Here is a 17823-nt window from a genome sequence, read left to right on the forward strand (position 1 = left end):
TGTTTAGGACTACAGGTAAAGGAACACAGGTTGCAGCAGGGCAGTAATATATTATAATTAAGCAAAAGGAGCAGTAATTAGGGTTAAGGTGGAGGAGTCCGCTGGCAGGTGGAATTTGAGGTTTGCTCAAGGGGAGGGTCCCGAGCTCCTCTCTGAATTGTATGAGGTTCACTGCATTCCAATCCAAACATTCTGACTTTAGAGGTGGCGAGAGACTGTGTAGGAAGTATAAAATACTTAGACTTGTTATTTGAAAAGTCGAGAAAACAATCACATTTAATGTACTAACACTTGTCTATTTACTTCACTCACTATTAAGCTAACCTGTTTTAATTCCCCATCACAACTTCAAAACGTATTTTGGTATAACCGCTATGTTTTACAAGTCTTCTAAACCTGAAAGAAGGGTGCTGAGGGGGAGGCGGGTATTGGATAATCGCTTTATAGTAGGATCCTTCCCGATCTCATCTAACTTACCTACTTCACTTGGGGGCAGGTCATTATGCCATGATAATGACCCCGCTCCTTGGTCTCTAAGGCTATAACTTTACTTTGTAGATACCCACTGCTCATGCATATCTTTTTCGTATATCCCTATGGATAAAGCGTGCTATAAGAACACAGTGGGCGGCTTTCTCATGATTGGCTGAAGAGAGGTTGGAATATTGGAGTCCTATAGTCCGCTTCATGAAGGCTGCCTACACTGTACTATAAAACATAAATGCTCACAGAAAACACTGTTGGGTTTGCAATAAGGCGTAGCACCCTTTATGCTCTTACTGGTATATTTATGGTGGGATTTTTTCTTTTGTGCCGTGGGTTGTCTTTTGTTTTACCAAATAGTTAAATTAGAAAAATGTGTTTACATTTCTAGATCTGAAATATTCACATTTAGAGTTGTGTTGGGGATTTTCGTATCTAATGAATTGAGTTTTAAACAAATGTGTGAACACTTCTGTCTGGTGTATTAACAAAATAAAGATTACTTAAAACTGATTGGTTTTTGAAGAAATCCTACTTGTGTTTTTGCAGGCTTTTCTGTTGGATACATCCGCACATTACCTACGTCTCCGGTTTCTGATTGATGGGCAGACCCAGTACCACATCCCAAAGCCAGATGAGGATGTCTACGAGTTGGTAACTATCAAGTGATGACCACATTTTGGTCTAAATTATAAGGATTTTGAGCCTGTTCAGTCCATGGTACAAGAAACGTTTGAGAAGACATTCAAGGGTATGTTTAGACCGGAGGGATTTGCTCCCAATATAAATGTTAGTTTAATGAACAATCTTCTCTTTCACACCTGTCATTTGAAGTGAGCTTCTTTGAATGCAATTGGAATTGGTTATTTATTACGCGCTTAATACCCAGAGGTTTCTAAGCGCGGACCGAACCTATGTTGCTGCGTGTCGTCTTGCTTCCAAGCTGTAGCCCAGGGTCTCTTGGTTGTAGCCCCAGATAAAAGCTCAGAGGGTACAACCAAAAGGCCTGCTAGCCCCGGATCCCGACAGTCCCAAAATTAGTGTAGCCCCAGTTCTTTTCCAAATGTAGCAACACCCCTGCGCAGGACAAATCTCTCTAAAAGCTCCAGGAACCTCTTCGGGACACTCCAGAAGCAGAAAATCCTGATCCAGAGTCCCCTCAACAAAGTGCAGGACCGAGGGAGCAAGGATAGTCCACCCAGAGTTAACTGTTCTGCATCAGTGCTGTTTGCGAAGCACTGAAACTGTGAAGTGCCGCTGAATCGAAGGAAGCCCGTAGCTGCCGAAGCCTTTCCCGAGTACTGCCGCAGGAGCCTTCCAGATGTCCTCCCTCTTGTCCCCACGACTGAGGCTCAGGAACCAGGGTCTGCTTGGCTGTAGCAAGACGGAATCCAGCTGGACAACTTTCTTCTAACCACAGATACTTTTTGGGCTTGGGGTACTTACCTTCTTGCCTCAAGTCATCCTGTCTCACTTGAGACTTGCACTTGCTTAACTTTTTGAGTTAATTTCAACTCCCCTTGCACAGGCTTTACAGCTTGTGTGCCTACAGTGATTTTAACTATCTAACTTTGTGGAAAGACTTTTATCCAAGAAGTGCATCAGAACTATAGACTTTGTCCAAATGACTTTGGCGGTCCTGGCTCCCTAAAGGCACTTTTCTAAATCCATTAACTTTGGCATTGCTTGTACCTTCATAGGTTGTAATCTGTTGGACACGTTCACTGTTGGGAAAGACTTACCTAGATTTCATTGGAGGATTCAAACTGTCTTCACTTTAAAAGTATGTTCTAATCTTTCTATTTTTCCTTAAGCCTTCCTTTCTGAAACAGTCACTACAAAGTGTTATATATACATGCAAACACTATCCTTGTAATTGAAGTCCCTACAGGGTGTAGGAGAAATGTATTAAGCATATCCAAAGAGTATTTACCAACTTGATTGACTTTTGCAAAGTGATTCCAAAGATTGCTTGACTGTTACAATTAAAATTATATTTAGCTTATGTTAGGAGTCACAGAAATGTAATTCGGACACAAAGTTGTCATGTTTTTGATTAAAGACCTTTATTCAACTTAAATCGGTGGGAAAAATGTCTCTGACCCCATTTTATAGAGGAGTTTCACTACCTAAAAGGATCCGTCTTTGTCGGGATGTTGTAAATCAAAAGCTGTCCTTGTGTCCATCTATCCTGTCCTTCACACTAAAATAAAATAATAAACTAACAAAGGAAATGTCTTACCATGCTATCTGCATAAAGTGTTCTTAAATAAATCTAGAATAGCTCCAATTAAATGTTCTCCAAAATGGAAAATACATAAGTTCCAGAAGGTGATTCCCTTCCCCTGGATTCTTCACGGATATCACAAATGTCTCTGGGACTTAGTTCTTGGTATCTTTTTTGGCCCACAACAATCCTGTTAGACGGAAGCTTTCTGCCTTGTAAGTTCTTCTTTAATAAATGTTCCTCCTTTAAAGACAAGTTCCTACTCTATTTAACAAACACTTTCTGTTTGACACTCCCTGTAAGTTTGCAATTTGTCATACTCCTGTCATGACATCTCTATTTGTACTTTAACTGCCTGGTGTATGCTTACCAGGACCCCATATGTATCATAGTTCCTGGTACTTCAAAGTAGCATATAACTTTCTTAGCTTGGTATAGCTGCTTGTTTCACAGTTCTTTTAAGCTTTTCCCCACATTTGCTTATTGGGTTCGGATCGGCACTGTGCCCTTCAATTTACTAGTAATCTTATAATTCCACTTTCCGTAACTTCACAATGGTCAAATTCTCTTTGGTGCAGTCGCTGGAATGCCCTGGGGTCCCCACTCTGCTCTGGCAGACTCACCGGTTCTGTGTAGCGTTTTTGGTCTTACACGCAATTAAGGGGTGTACCTTTGCCACTTGCTTTCCACTCTGGGCGGTCCACCATCTCTTCAGCCTCTCTCATGGCTACTCTCCTGCACACTGGCGTCCTCTCAGCTCCCCAGCTGCCAGACGCCCAGGAATCCTCTTGTGGTTCCTAGCGTCTCTACGGCATGCCTTGCCGTACCACGTTCGCACCACGTTTTTTTAATTTTTTGGCTGCTAAGCTTCTTTGCTCGCGCCTCCAGCTTCTGCACACTGGCTCGCACCTCCAGCTTCTGTCCACCTGCAATTGAGCTACCATGTCTTCTTCTGAGCTCCTTCTCACAGTTTGGTTACCATTTTTCAAAGTCTTGCGAACAGGTGTTTTTGTCCAAGAACTAGCACGTTTATTAAGCTTGACGCTCCTGCCGTTCTGCCTCAACTCCTCCCGACTCCTCATCTCGGTACTTGGGTGGTTGTGGCAATTGAAGCCTGCTGATATTAACTGATGACTCATGTGGTTATGGGAATGTTGGGTAAGAATTGGTGCAGTCACACTGTGTGAGACTACACAACTCATCTGCTTGGTATTAGTTAGCCCACCTTTTGGTATAGGTCTGTACTGCACAAGTTGTTAGTGTGACTGAGCAGCCAGGCCTATCTCAAGAGGGGTAAATGTGAGATGTAGAGCTGTCCAGATGAAAACAGTCAATGCAAGTAACACTTACACTCAAGATTTCAGTTATAAATATAGATTTATTTACACATACGTTTTACTTGTTTATTTATTTGTATTGCGCACCAGACCTGAGGGTAACAGAGCTCAGAAAATACAAGGAGGTTCACAGCTTAGGTTGCAGAAATAAATTACACATGGCAGATAAGGCACAGAGTCAGGCATAGGGTAGCCATTACAAGTCAACATAGGTTACAGTAGTAAGTTACACAGGGTAAATATAGAAATAAATGACACATGTCAGATAAGGCACAAAGTCAGGCAAGGGGTAGCCATTACAAGTCAACATAGGTTACAGAAGTAAGTTACACAGTGCGAATATAGAGGATAGTCAGACAAAAGGTATTAATTACATGTCATCAAACAGAAATGGGAAGTCAAGCAGGAATAGTATGTCTGAGATCTAATAGGCGCATTTTAGACAGCTATGTATAAAGTGGTGAGGGTAGCGGGCCTAGTGGCCTGTTGTCTTAAGCCAGTTAATGCAATTGAATTTAAAGTTCTGGTATGATTGATCGGCTCGGAGTGGGGGTGGCAAAGAATTCCAAAGCTGGGCCGCTTTGACAGGAAAACTGCAGCCCCCAACCTTTGACATTTTAAACCTATGGATGAAAAGGCAGTTGGAGTTGATTAGTCTAGAAGAGTTCCTTCTGTGGAATCTCTCGTAGAGATAACTGAGTGCAGCATTACTCAGTGATTTTTGAATAAGCGAGGCGGTTTTCAGCTGGATTTTGTCATTAGTAGAGTGGCAGTTATTTTGTCGCCTGATCTCAGATGTTCTCTCCTAGCTACACCCAGTGCCGCTCTGAGGGCGTTATTTTGGAGAGTTTGGATTCTCCTGATGATGTATTTGTTGGAACCAATGTAGAGGGTGTTGCAATAGTCCAGCCTAGACAAGATGAGGGCTCTGGCCAGGATAATGCAACTGTTATTGCAGAGAAATGGTTTGCCGGTTCTGATAAGTTTACACGTATAAGCGGTAGCGGTAGCCATGGAATTAACTTGTTTTGTAAAGGTGAGTGGCGTTGAGGTAAAAACCTAGTGTTTTTCCCTCGTTGGCAACTTTGATGAGGTTGCCATCAATTATCAATGAGGTGTATACATGGCCTAGTTTTTTTGAGGTTGGTGGGGGTACCCAGGATGATGAGCTCTGTTTTGTCATCATTCAGGCATAGACAATGAGTAGCCATCTGTGATGCTGGAAATGCATCGGAGGGAGAGGGCCTCCGTATCCTTGTCCTTTACTGCTTTTTATCGTGTGTTCTGTCGTGTTTTCCACACAGGAGTTCATGTGGGACTCCTGGCGGTGCAGCTCTTTCTTTTGGTTTGGTGAACTGACCCGTGGGATACCCTTATGGCACCCATGGGTGGGGGTACAACCCTGTGCCCCTAGTGTATGTTTTTGGGCACCTGTGGGTGGCCCACAGAGCAGGGTATGGGCTGGTGGCAGCCCCATGCTGAATTTGACAGGTGCACGGAGTATCCTCCATTTTGGGATACCCCGGCCCTGCCATTGGGATCAGTTGATTCCGGATGGAAAACAAGATGGCCCTGGTGGCCTCTTGCTTTCTATTACCCATTACCTTGTTTTCCCAAAGTACTGGGAAGCCCTGACTCTGTCCCTTCCCCCTGACTGGCTGTTGGGTGGAAGTTCCATATATGGTAGTGTGGGGAAGTGCTGACCAGACTGGCTGGAGCCTTCGCAACGACCGTATGTTGTGGGTACGCCTGTGGGTGGGACCTGGGTGAATGGAGTGTGTGACGAATACGCATTCTAGGTTGTGGGTGTCTAGTATCTGGTGTTTGACACAATGACTGAGACAGCACTGCCCGAAACTGGTATGAATGCAGTGTGGAGTGTTGAATGACTTGGTACTTCTCCCAATACACATAACTTGTTGTGAGTGTCTGGAGAGAAGTGAATGGCCTGAATGCACTGTGTGCCTGATTGGCTGCCTGCCTGCATGAATGCCCTTCGCCGTGATTGGATGCTTGAGTATGACCCAGCGGAATGAATGGGAGATGAACAGTATATCTGGGGACCTCTCACTGCTAGGAATCGTGTTCAGAAGCTGAAGTCCTCTACGACGAGTAACTGGAGTAACGAAAGCTTGACCTTGAAGCCCTGCTGGACGAGAAGAATTGCTGTTGATCTCCTTCACAATCTGAAAGCTGCTGTGCCTCCAAGGACTGACCCAGAGAGGACCTGGTAAGGCGCCTTCTTCCCGAGCTATGAAGGACCATCGTGCACCAGCTGATCTTTGCCAAAGCTCCCTGGTAGACAGACCTTCAACAGGCTGCTGACCCGAGACAGGGACTACTGCGGAATCCCAAGGAGAAGTGCCCGAACTGTTGTCCGCCACCGTCGACGACCGCCGTCGCCGACCGGAGCCGCCGTGCTCCTGTTTGCCTAAGAACTTCAATTGATCATCGGACGCTCTCGTCTGCATCGTCACCCGCTTGTCTCCCGCTGGAGAAGGCCCGACGGTCGACGCGCCGAGGAGCATCCACCGGTGTGTTTCCTGCCACCTAAAGACCGCAGAGACGCCGACGACTCGACGCACTTGCTGGGCCACAGTTCATCATCTCTTTGCGGTCCAGAACTATTGTCACCGAGGTGCCCCGCACGCCTCTTCCTTGCAGGACGCCAACACTCTGTCGTCGACGAGCACCACTAGGAACGAAGCTGCCACTTCCCTGCCATAGTTCACCCTGTTCACCGTCGGACATTCGACCCGTGACTCCTGCCTTAAAGGGAGGGCACTCAAGAAGGGCCGTCGATTCCCCGACACCGAACGCCAAGTTCCCCGACACCTCTCGACGATCCGTTGCTCCCGCCTGAAAGGGAGGCCCTCAAGAAGGATCGGTCGGTGCATTGTCGGAGAACTCTACTCCACCAGGTACATTGGGGGGGTAAAACCTTAATAGGAGGAAGTAAGACTATCGGACAATATATGGACTGGGCTTGTGCTATATATCTTTATTTACAGGTTGCCCAGGTTGGGGGGGGGGGATCTCCACACAGAACTGTGTCTAGGTAACCGGGCCAGTATTCTGCCTATTGTTTCAACCATCTTGCGTTTTCTATCTCTATTGCTGGTTTACTCGTTATTGATCTGTGACACATTTTAACCGTACAGTTGATGCACTTTAATGAGATTTGATAACATTAGTGGTACCACTCTAGACGTGTATATATTTATCATTATTGACTTCCAAGTACAAAGTGCGTTATTGTGATCGTGTACATACCTTTGAATATTAATTATATAAAGACTGTTTTCAGTAATACAGTGTGTGGACATTCCTTTGTGGGGGTTCGGGCACTACGCTGTACTTATGAACCAGCCCGCATCACCTCCTGAGAAGCTAGGCCTTGATTGCTCATCCATTGCTACCGTAATAGAGAATCTTGGCTGGGGTCTGCTGTGCCTCTCCTCTACCATATAGAGAGCGGAAGTACAGACACCCCGTACCGGTCTTTACACCATCCATGCCTGGATGATGAGGTAAACTCTATTTACCAAGGCCACATCCTTGTCGTAATCCCCAGAAAGTGGGAGGAGAATCTGAGTATCATCTGCATAGTTAGTGAAGGTGATACCAAGATTGTTGATTTTAGTGAAACGTTCTTTAAAAAGGTACACCCCAATCGCGCCAACTCTTATAAAGAACACTGGCTTTAAATTCTGCTCCTAGTGTAACTCCATGTCTCTTGGGTGGGGACACACATAATGTGTAACTACTGCCTTTCAAGGGATCAGTGGTGCGGGGCTTGTACACTGTGCAACAAGTTTACACCAAAAACATTACATTTATTAACAGTAGCTCTGGGCATTGTATTCTAAGGCAGTGGCCAAAGCGGACATCACCATGGTGACTGCACGAGTTACAAGCCAGCCTCCCCCATCTATGCAAAGGACCATATGAGGGCAGCTCCGGAGCCACACCATTGCAGCAATCAGCTGGGGAGGTTAAAACGCCCAAAAACGTTTGGCATAAAGGAGGAGGTCTGTGCATGCCCATATGAAAGGGGCCAGTGCCCCTACTTTTTAAAGAGCACATTCCAGTCCTACTCCTAACACAATAGCACTTCACAAACAATGAGCCAATATGCTTGCCTCAAAAAAAATTGCATTGAAACGTTGCGGCCCGTTTTGTAAAAAACTGCACACACAAGGAGAGGAAATATGGTGTCAGCCAGCCCGTGCTTAATCGGGGACGCCCACTCAGAATCGAGGCAGAAGATAGTTGCACGGAAAACACAAAAAGGGGTTTCTTTTGGGTCTTGTTCCATGTCCACATTAAAGGCATACAAGACCACTCCGATTGAGTACACATGGCCCCTCACAAGCATCCTGCAATTTAGGGCTAAGGAGGAGTCTGACTTTATAGCCAATACTCAGAAGAAGAGTTTGTGAAGAGAAATCAGATGAAGACATGTTTTCACCTATTGCCCAATTACCACCGTGGCAAAAACAGAGAATTTGAATAGCCCCATAGATCTCTCCTTTATCTAGCGTGTGGACTGTACTGTCCAGTCTATGAAGAGACAGTCGCTCGTCTTTAATTTGCACATGGGGGATTTCAGTGGATTACATGGCTGAGAGCCCAATGGGTTGGAGTGGAAAAAGAATCCCGAGAATAGTACATCTTTTGTATGATGAGACTATTTGGTGGTGAAAACTATAAGCAATTTATTTGGGGCACACACAAGTAATTTTGAGGGGAGCTGACCCCCCCCCAAAAAAGCAAAAATGAATAGCCACACTAATGGCAAAGGAGTTGGTAGCATAGTTGCATTAAGCAAAAAGTCTGAACACATTATATGACGAGTTCAGCACAGACAAAACAGTGGTGAATGCCAATGAAGGCAAATGATTGTGCACCATCAACTGCAAGTGATGAATAAAGTTGGCGGAACAGAAGCCTTTAAGAATTTTCAGAGAAACCTGGATGAGAGCCCCATTAAAAAAAAAAAAATTATAAAATCAGCTGTGTTGGATTGTGCAGTAATACTTAATGTGCATAGCCGTAAAGTATTTCTAGTTTATGAAGTTGTTTTATTTCTTTTTCTCTTTAGTTGTACAAAGAAATTGAAATCTGTAAAAAAATTCACCGGCACATAAAGATGCAGAAATCTGGTTCTGATAATTATGGTAAGATTTATTTTCACAGTTTCCATTCCATGTTTTTACAGAGATTGTCATTTATGTCAAAGCATAAACTGTTCCTTTTAACCTACCACTATACTGCTTGGAAATTCGATGAAGCATCATAGGTTTGTTTTTATTTGTTTAATGTTCTTGTGACTGTGAAAAACAAAGAATGTTAAAGAATTTTGCAATAATGTAAAAATAGAAAAATATTTCATAGAAAATACTTTAAGCTTGCAGAAGTTTAAAAACACCACCAGCATTAAAAAAACACAACAGGGATTCCAAAATGTCTGCCTGCTAGTACAGTTGCAGCCAGATGAGCTCTGCCCCCCAAAAAAGCCCAGCTCAGCACAAAGGACTGTGGAGACCGCTCAGAGCTGCAAAACCCAAAGGGTCTGGTGGCGAGGTGTCTGCATCTCCACCTCCCCCACCCCCCAAAAAAAAGTCTTCTGATGCGGCGGCAGCGACGCGGGCTGGGATTTCACCATGAAGCAAGCAGTGAAGGCCGGGGATCCCGGCTCGCAGGGTGACTGTGTCTCGGGCCGGTTACATGCCCATATCCGATCTGGCACCTAGTCAGGAACAAGTCCCCTGAAGATGAGATGCTGCAGCTCCCTCACCTCGGGATGTGACTCAGGATAAGGGGAAAGAACAGACAGACACCTAACAGAGACCCGGATGCCACCGAAGATCAATCCAGCAACTGACAACCAGCGCTCCCCAAGTACTCCGGAGTGCCACCTCCCCAGGATGTGTCCGGATTCCTCTGGGCCTGCAGCCAGAGGTGGGGTGAGCCACCATGCCCTGGATTGGGGAGGGGTTAGTTGTGCCATTCAACTATCAGACCTGGGAGATTCAAGACGGAAAGGACACCCTTCCCATAGGGATTACAAAACAGCGGACTGAACATGCTGCAGAAGTAGGGTCCCTGAAGAGCCGAGGGCTCGTCCCATATTAGACAAACAGATCAACAAGGGGCAGCAGCAATCCTCCAGCGAAGATAGCCAGTCAATGACAGGAACCAAGGATAAGATGTCAGCATGGAAGCCCACACTGCAGTCCACTCCAAAGCAGACCCAATTGGAAATTGCTGGTGAAGGTCAGAAGAGGTACACTCAAACACAGACCGCACACGAGACTCCGCAGAAGACCTACCAAATACAACAGATACCAACATGGCAGCCTTCAAAGAGTGCTGTTTTCTGGAATTCCAGGACAGATTCTCCACCTCCCTGCAAGTGCAATTTAACACCTTTACCGGCGAATTCAAGTTTGCTCTGTCGGAAATGAGACAAGACATTGCTTCTCTCGGGGAAAGAACCGACACAAACAAAAAAGGCGCTCCAAGACCTAGCCCTCGACTCCACAACGTCGGATCTACTACTAGTACATCTGGCCAGGACAACACACATTGAACTGCACTGCGAGAACCTAGATAGATTGTGGAGGTTCAACATCCGTATCAGAAATCTTTCAGAAACAGTGCAGGATACAGACCTAAAAGATGAAGTGACCAGTATCTTCAGGGACCTTCTGAATGCGCAAGAAGAGGTGGACACCCCAATAGACCGGATCCACAGAGTGAGGCCAAAATGCCAGGACCCGTGCGTATGCCCCAGAGACACCTTGGCCACACTAGCATGCTATCCACAAAAGGAGCAGATCCTTAGGGTAGCCAGAAGGGCAGCACCATTCGCGTTTAATGTGAAGAATCCAACTCTTTCAAGATCCCTCCCAACTGACGTTGCAGAAAGGAATAGATATGCGTGGGCTGCTGGAACACTTGCAATCTAAAAAGATAACATACAGGTGGACCTTCCCATTCGGCCTCCTGTTCAACTGGCAAGGCAGACGGCACTGAGCGACAACAAAGGTGGAAGGGACCCATTTTTACTGCAGATTGAATTGGACGAGCATCCTGGACCAAACGCAGCCCGACCACGTACCCTCCGGGGCCCCCACTGGGAAATGGAACAAGGCCGCAGGAAAAGCCTGAAAGGTCCCCCTCCCCGCCCCCAGGTCCGAGCAGCTTCAAGCACCTTGACTGCTAAGGACACATCCGAAAAAGGATGATTCGTCTGATCGAGTTAATTTATCGCCGATCTGATATCGTATTGGAATCCACTCAAGACCTATGGATGGAGTTTTAGGATACCCTGCACATATCCATGGTTTTAGCAGTAGGCCACCTCTGAGGATGGAGTTCTAGGAGAGATTAGCGAAGGTGGTCTACACCAGGGAGAGAGGGGGGGAGTATTTTACGCTACAGTTGAGGGGTTAGGTGGGACAGGGGATAGGAATTGGTAGACAGTTGTGGTTAAAATGTTGGGACAAACTGTTTAGTACATGGGGGGCTGTTAAGATGTCAAAATGATGCCTACAACCAGGGTATCTTTAAACATGAACACCATAAAATGAAACTACATTCCGGTGTTTGACACTTAACATAAGGGGTCTAAATACCCCCGTCAAAAGGAGGAAACTAGAATGCCTTATCTCCACACACCAGCTCGACCTAATAACACTGCAAGAAACACACATTCAAATCCAGGACCAACACAGGTTAAGAATAACCTAAACAAAATACACCCAATCTCCGCCATCACAGACCCTCAAAACGAAATTTGAACAAATGACACTCGGATGTCTGGAAAACCCTGAGGGGCAAGGAAACAACTTATACTCATTACTCCCATGTCCATAAATCTTTAGAATAGACTACTTTTGGGCCTCCACCACGTTGATAGGAAGAATCCCACACATTTAGATACCCATACTATAACAATCTCAGATCATGCCCCCTTGACTCTGGACCTCAAACTCCCCATATTGCAACATAAACTATGAAGCTGGAAATGTCCAAGTGCGTTATCAACAGACCATGTTATTTGTGATGACTTAGAACTCACAATTATAGAATCCACACCAGCAGGGAAATGGGCACGGGTGTTATCTGGGATGCATTTAAAGCAACATTGAGGGGAGAGATCATAGCGACAGAGGCACACAGGGGGAAACTTACGAGAGACACTGATTGAGACCTCGAAGCCAAAGTTAAAGATACACTGAAACAGATGTTAATGTTAAAGGATATTTGTACCGCGCCTATCACCACCGGAGTGGTCCACTGGCGCTCTGTCGGCTCTGAAATAAAGGGGGGTGAGTTAGTGGGAATAAACTGGAAAAGTGCAAGAGAGCAGTGATGTGCTGTTGGCGGCTGCTTCAGCCCGGTGGGTCCGTAGGCTGCGCTTGGGATGTTTTACGATCGGTAGTCCGCGTGTGCTGTTGTACAGGTCTATGTGTGGTTTGTTTTGTTGCAGTGTAGTGAAGTTTGTGCAGATTGTTGTGTTGTAGGTTTGTGGTTGTTTGGTTAGAGTTTGAGGGGTGTTTGCAGAGGGGTGAAATTGTTAGTGGATTGGTTAATTGGCGTTGCTGTCTGGAACTGCAGTACTACATTTCCGTATTCTCCCCACGAGGGGTGCGGGAGCGTCTCTGCCTCTCTGTCCTGATCTGGGCCGTCCGATACTTAGTCCATTTCACACATGGCATCCACTCACATTAATTACCTTACCAAGTTTGGCCTCGGCCACCTACGTGACACCTGTCTGTATGCGGGGCAGGTAGGCATTTGTGTGTCGCTTCAAATCTGGCCCAGAGAGCATTCCCAATCCAGTCAGGATCAGAGACAGATTCCAGATCGGGTCTCCATAGGTTGTATAGGAACGCAAAGGGCAACTTGGTCCTCCTTCACATGAAACAAGCCAAAAGCAGCATAATTTACATAAAACACAAATTCGAGGGGATTGTGTCCTCCGACATATTCCATATCTATGACAGTAATCACCACAGCTGTGCTGCTTCGGAAAATATTCCGGCATCTGCGTCGATGACGTCGATACGCCGCCCTCGAGGACCTCCTCCAACGGCTGACGTCACTGGATGTTATATAAGTAGGATGCATGACGTCCGTAGCCTCAGTTCCGTTTTTTCCGCGAACGTGTTCGCTTCGGAGATCTCAGCGCTCTTCGACTCTTTGGAGTTTCTGTTCTTTATTGGTTCTTCAAACCTGTTCATTTGTGAAGTTATCCTTCGTGATGTCTACCTCGCCTTCCACCCCCCGTCCGGGCTTTAAGAAGTGCGGAGACTGTGGGTCCAAGATGTTGGTGACAGACTTGCACGACGCCTGCCTCTGGTGCCTCGGGGAGGCCCATGACACGGATGATTGTGTCGACTGCCAGTCGCTTACGTCCAAAGCCTTGCGGGAGTGCAAGAAGAAACTGTCGGTAGGTAAGGTGTCCAAGCCACATAAGTCGAGGACTGCGGGGCTTTCGACGGAAGATTCAAGGGGCAACACTCTGCATCGTCGTCGGAAGTCCAGTGGGTCTCGGTCCCGGAGTAGGTCCCGCCACTCCTCTGCCTCTTCGAGGCACTCCCGGAAGCACTGTCATCGGTCGCCTTCCCCGTCCTCATCCGAGGAATCCGCCCGTCAGCGGGTCGCTTATCCCACCAAGCATGCGACGCCGGAGGGATGGGCTTCCTTCGGTAAGAAAATGCTAGCGATTCTCGAATCGCAGGTCACTGGTCCGTCCGCGCCTCCGAGTGGGGTCGGTCGTGATCGGTCGAGAGACACCGCTTGTACGCCTTCGGGCTCGGATGGTCGGCACGATTCGCGGGAAAGGTCCTGCTCAGACAAGGGGAATCGTTCTAGTCATGCCCGTTCCAGGTCCCGGTCCTCGACGCGCTCGAGACCGTGTGCACCTGTGGTGTCTTCGAGGAAGACGTCGATGCCTGTGGCGCCAAGGTCGTCGACTGACTCTTTCGAGGCTCCGCCTCCGAAGAAGTCGTCAACGCCCTCGACGCCTTTCGAGGTTGTTTCGACGGGGGTACCCTGGGGCACGGTGGAACCCCCTAGAAAGGCTCTGGCCAAGGTCAAGCATGGCTTTGTTCTACATTCTGTGCCCTCTTACCGCCATCTTCAGTACATTTCAGAGGTTTATGAGGGCTCTGATGATGGCATGGTTCCTGATACGGTGCCAGATGAGATTCTCTCGGGCCATAGCCAAATTGAGGACCTGCGTCCGTCCCTGCACGACACCAGTTGTCTGGACACCTCTCCAGAGGTGGAGTTTTGTAGGCCTGAGCCTGGCAATCATGCTGACTCCTCGTACTGGCGCCTTATGTCTAGGGTCACCGAGTACTTGGGGTGGTCTGCTCCCCCAGGGGATTTTCTTCAGGATGACCTTACGGATATCCTCGACCAAGGTCCACCAACTGACCCTGTACTGCCGTTCCATATGGCTCTACAGAGGAGGGTGGCGGCGGTTTGGACTGCTCCGGAGTGTCTCCCGGCAGTGGGCAAGTCTTTGCCGTGAAAATACCGCCCAGCCAGTAGCGACCCCTGCTACTTGACCAAGCACCCCACTCCGGAGAGTTTGGTGGTGCAGGCGGCTACGGCCCCAGCAAAGCAGGCGTCGTATCCTACGATCCCTCCTGATAGGGACGACAAGCGTTTTAATGGTTGGGCGAAGAAAGTGTTTTCTTCAGGGGGTATGGCGCTTCAGGCGGCCAACTCCGTATGTGCCTTGTCTCGTTTCACGCACACTCTATGGAACTGTTTCCTTAGCGGCTGAACATATTCCGAAGGGGAAGAACACGATGGTTTCCTTGCTATGGTCCAGGATGGCAAGGATGCCATGTGTGAGGCCGTTCAGTCGGTTTTGGACATGGCAGATTGCGTCAGCCGGTCCATGGCGGTGAGCACCGTAATACGCAGGTTTGTGTGGTTGCGGAAGTCTGTTTTTGCGCCTGATGTGCAGGCCCGGCTCCTCAACATGCCCTCTGACGGTGAACCTATTTTTGGCAGCAAGGCTGACGAGAGCCTTGAGAGGTTTCAGACCTCCAAAGCTGCAGCAAAGTCGTTGGGCGCTGCAGTTAGACAACCTCTGCCTTTTCCTCCTAGGGGACAGCAATGGAGGGGAGGTTCCTTTCATTATTACTCATCCTTTGGTAAAGCGAGAGGAGCTGCCAGTCAAAGGGGCCACCGTAGGAGTGCCAGAGGTGGAAAACAAGGTACTCGAGGTGCTAAGGCCGCTTGGGCAGTTGCCTCTTTGCCCTCAGGCAACACCGCAGTCGCTTCAGCTCAGTCATGAGGCCATGTCCCATGGTTCGCCGGTTGGGGGAAGGCTTGCACAGCATCTTGTATAGTGGCGTGCCATTACTTCAGATGTGTGGGTTCTGGAGATCATAGCCCACGGCTACTGTCTTCCTTTCCGGCAGAGGCCTCACGACAATCCACCGGGGAATCTCTTTGAAGAGTCCGGATCCGCTCCTTGTGCAGGAAATTCAATCCCTGCTGGACAAAGGCACCATAGAACTGGTGCCTGTAGCGGAGAGGAACAAGGGATGGTATTCCCCTTATTTTTTGATTTCCAAGAAAGACTGGGGATTGAGAAACATCATGGACTTGCGCGGTTTGACCAAATTCCTCAGGAAGGACAAGTTCAAGATGGTTACTCTCTCTCAAGTCCTCAAGCCTCAAGGCCCTTCAACTTCAGGACTGGTTGGTGTCTCTCGACCTCAAGGACGCTTATTTTCATGTGCCGATCCATCCAAAGCACAAGAAGTACCTGAGGTTCGCGGTTGGCGTCTTGCACTTTCAGTTTCGGTCCTGCCATTCGGATTGACCTCCGCCCGAGGGTCTTCACCAAGCTCATGGTAGTGGTGGCAGCGCATCTCAGGAAAGGGAGGGATTCACGTCTACCCCTACCTGGATGATTGGTTGATCAGGGCGCGCTCTCCCGAGCAAGTGCTGGATCATCTGTCCGTCACCTGCCACTCCCTCCACAAGCTGGGCTTCTCCCTCAACTTACAGAAGTCCCATTTGATGCCAACTTAGAGGCTCCAGTACATCGGAACAGGGCTCGACACGTCCTTGGGGCTGTGTTTTCCTCCCCAGGTGAGGGCTCATCACATTTAGCAGATGGTGCACAAGTTTCAGCTTGCCCAGAGTCTTCCTGCGTTCAAGTTCTTGAGATTGCTCGGCCTCATGGCATCCTGCATTCTTCTGGTGCCAGAGGCCAGGTTGTGGATGAGATCTTTGCAATGGGCACTCAAGCTCCAGTGGTCTCAGTCCTCCGGCAGGATGTCGGACCCGGTTCAGGTGCTGTCCTCGGTCGCCCAGGACCTTCTGTGGTGGGCCGTCAAAGGCAATCTGATGAAGGGGGCTCCTTTTTGGCTACCCTGGCCAGAGGTGACAATCGTGACGGACGCATCCCTCACGGGATAGGGAGCTCATGCCAACGAGTTGAGTCAGCGGTCGTTGGTCTCCGTCGGAGTCCAGACTCCATATCAATCTGTTGGAGCTGAGGGTCGTCAGGCTTGCCCTGAAGGCATTTCTGCCGACTGTGCGAGGAAAGAATGTCCTGATCCTGACGGACAACACAGTGGCCATGCACTACCTCAACAAAAAGGAGGGGGGGGGCAGGGTCACTTTCTCTGTGCAGGGAGGCGATGCAGCTCTGGTTCTGGGCAATGCAGCAGGAAATTTCGATCTCAGCAGTTCATCTGGCCAGAGACGAAAACGAGACGGCGGACGCTCTGAGCAGGCAGAGCGCGATCTCTCACAAGTGGGAGTTGGCTCAGGAGATTCTCCTGGAGATCTTCGCCCTTTGGGGGACCCCTCAAGTGGATCTCTTCGCCTCCAGTGTCAACCGGAAGTGCGAGAGGTTCTGCTTGCGGGAATTTCCTCCAAAAGGAGCCTTAGGGGACGCGTTCGTGGTGGAGTGGTCATTCCCACTGCTGTACGCGTTTCCGCCAGTCCCCGTCATCCCGCAAGTGCTGCGGAGGTTGCGAATGTTCGGTTCCCAGATGATCCTCATTGCTCCAGCGTAGGCCCGGAGGATGTGGTACCCGGACCTTCTTGATTTGTCCATCTGCCCTCCACGTCGTCTTCCCTACCGAGACGATCTGCTCTCACGGGAGTGGGATCAGGTTCTCCATCCAGGGGTCCGATCCCTCAACCTTCATGCTTGCTTTCTGAAAGGTTGAGGTATAAGGATTGGGACCTCCCTGAAGACGTGATGGAAGTGTTGTTTTCGGTCAGAAGGCCCGCAACTAAGTCCCTGTACCGTTGGCAAAAGTTCTGCGACTGTTGCAGGGTTAAGAATGTGGATCCGTTTGCCTGTGACATTCCTGTGGTTCTGTCTTTTTTGCTTTCTTTAGCCCACAGGGGCTTGCAAGTGGGTACGGTTAAAGGTTACTTGGCAGCGCTGTCCATATTTAAGCACTCGTCTGAAGAGTGTTCTTATTTTAAAATTCCTTTAATTTCTCAGTTTCTAAAAGGGCTCACTAATGTGTTCCCTCCGTCACCTTTCCAGGTGCCCAGTTGGGATTTGAACCTTATCCTCAAGTTTTTGATGGGTGCTCCGTTTGAACCTTTGCATTCATGCCCTTTGAGACTGTTAACTCTTAAAACTGTATTTTTGGTTGCGGTCACTTCCGCCTGCAGAGTGAGTTACAGGCACTTTAAGTTAAGCCACCCTTCACTGTATTTCAGAAGGACAGGGTTGTCCTTAGAGTTCGTCCTTCCTTTCTTCCG

At 48.2% G+C, this 17823-nt stretch overlaps 1 protein-coding gene across 4 annotated transcripts in view; it reads left to right on the forward strand.

Moving 5' to 3' along the window:
* The window catches only part of TIAM1 (TIAM Rac1 associated GEF 1), an 853394-nt gene that overhangs the window by 427667 nt on the left and 407904 nt on the right, over positions 1 to 17823 (forward strand). For all 4 annotated transcript variants that reach the window (XM_069636354.1, XM_069636351.1, XM_069636352.1 and 1 more), the window contains 2 exons: positions 1033 to 1137; positions 9152 to 9227. In XM_069636354.1, the coding sequence (XP_069492455.1) occupies positions 1033 to 1137; positions 9152 to 9227 (181 nt within the window). The remainder of the gene's footprint in view (positions 1 to 1032; positions 1138 to 9151; positions 9228 to 17823) is intronic.

This window comes from Ambystoma mexicanum, chromosome 7p (assembly GCF_040938575.1).
Source record: "Ambystoma mexicanum isolate Mex_15411 chromosome 7p, UKY_AmexF1_1, whole genome shotgun sequence".
NCBI lineage: Eukaryota > Metazoa > Chordata > Amphibia > Caudata > Ambystomatidae > Ambystoma > Ambystoma mexicanum.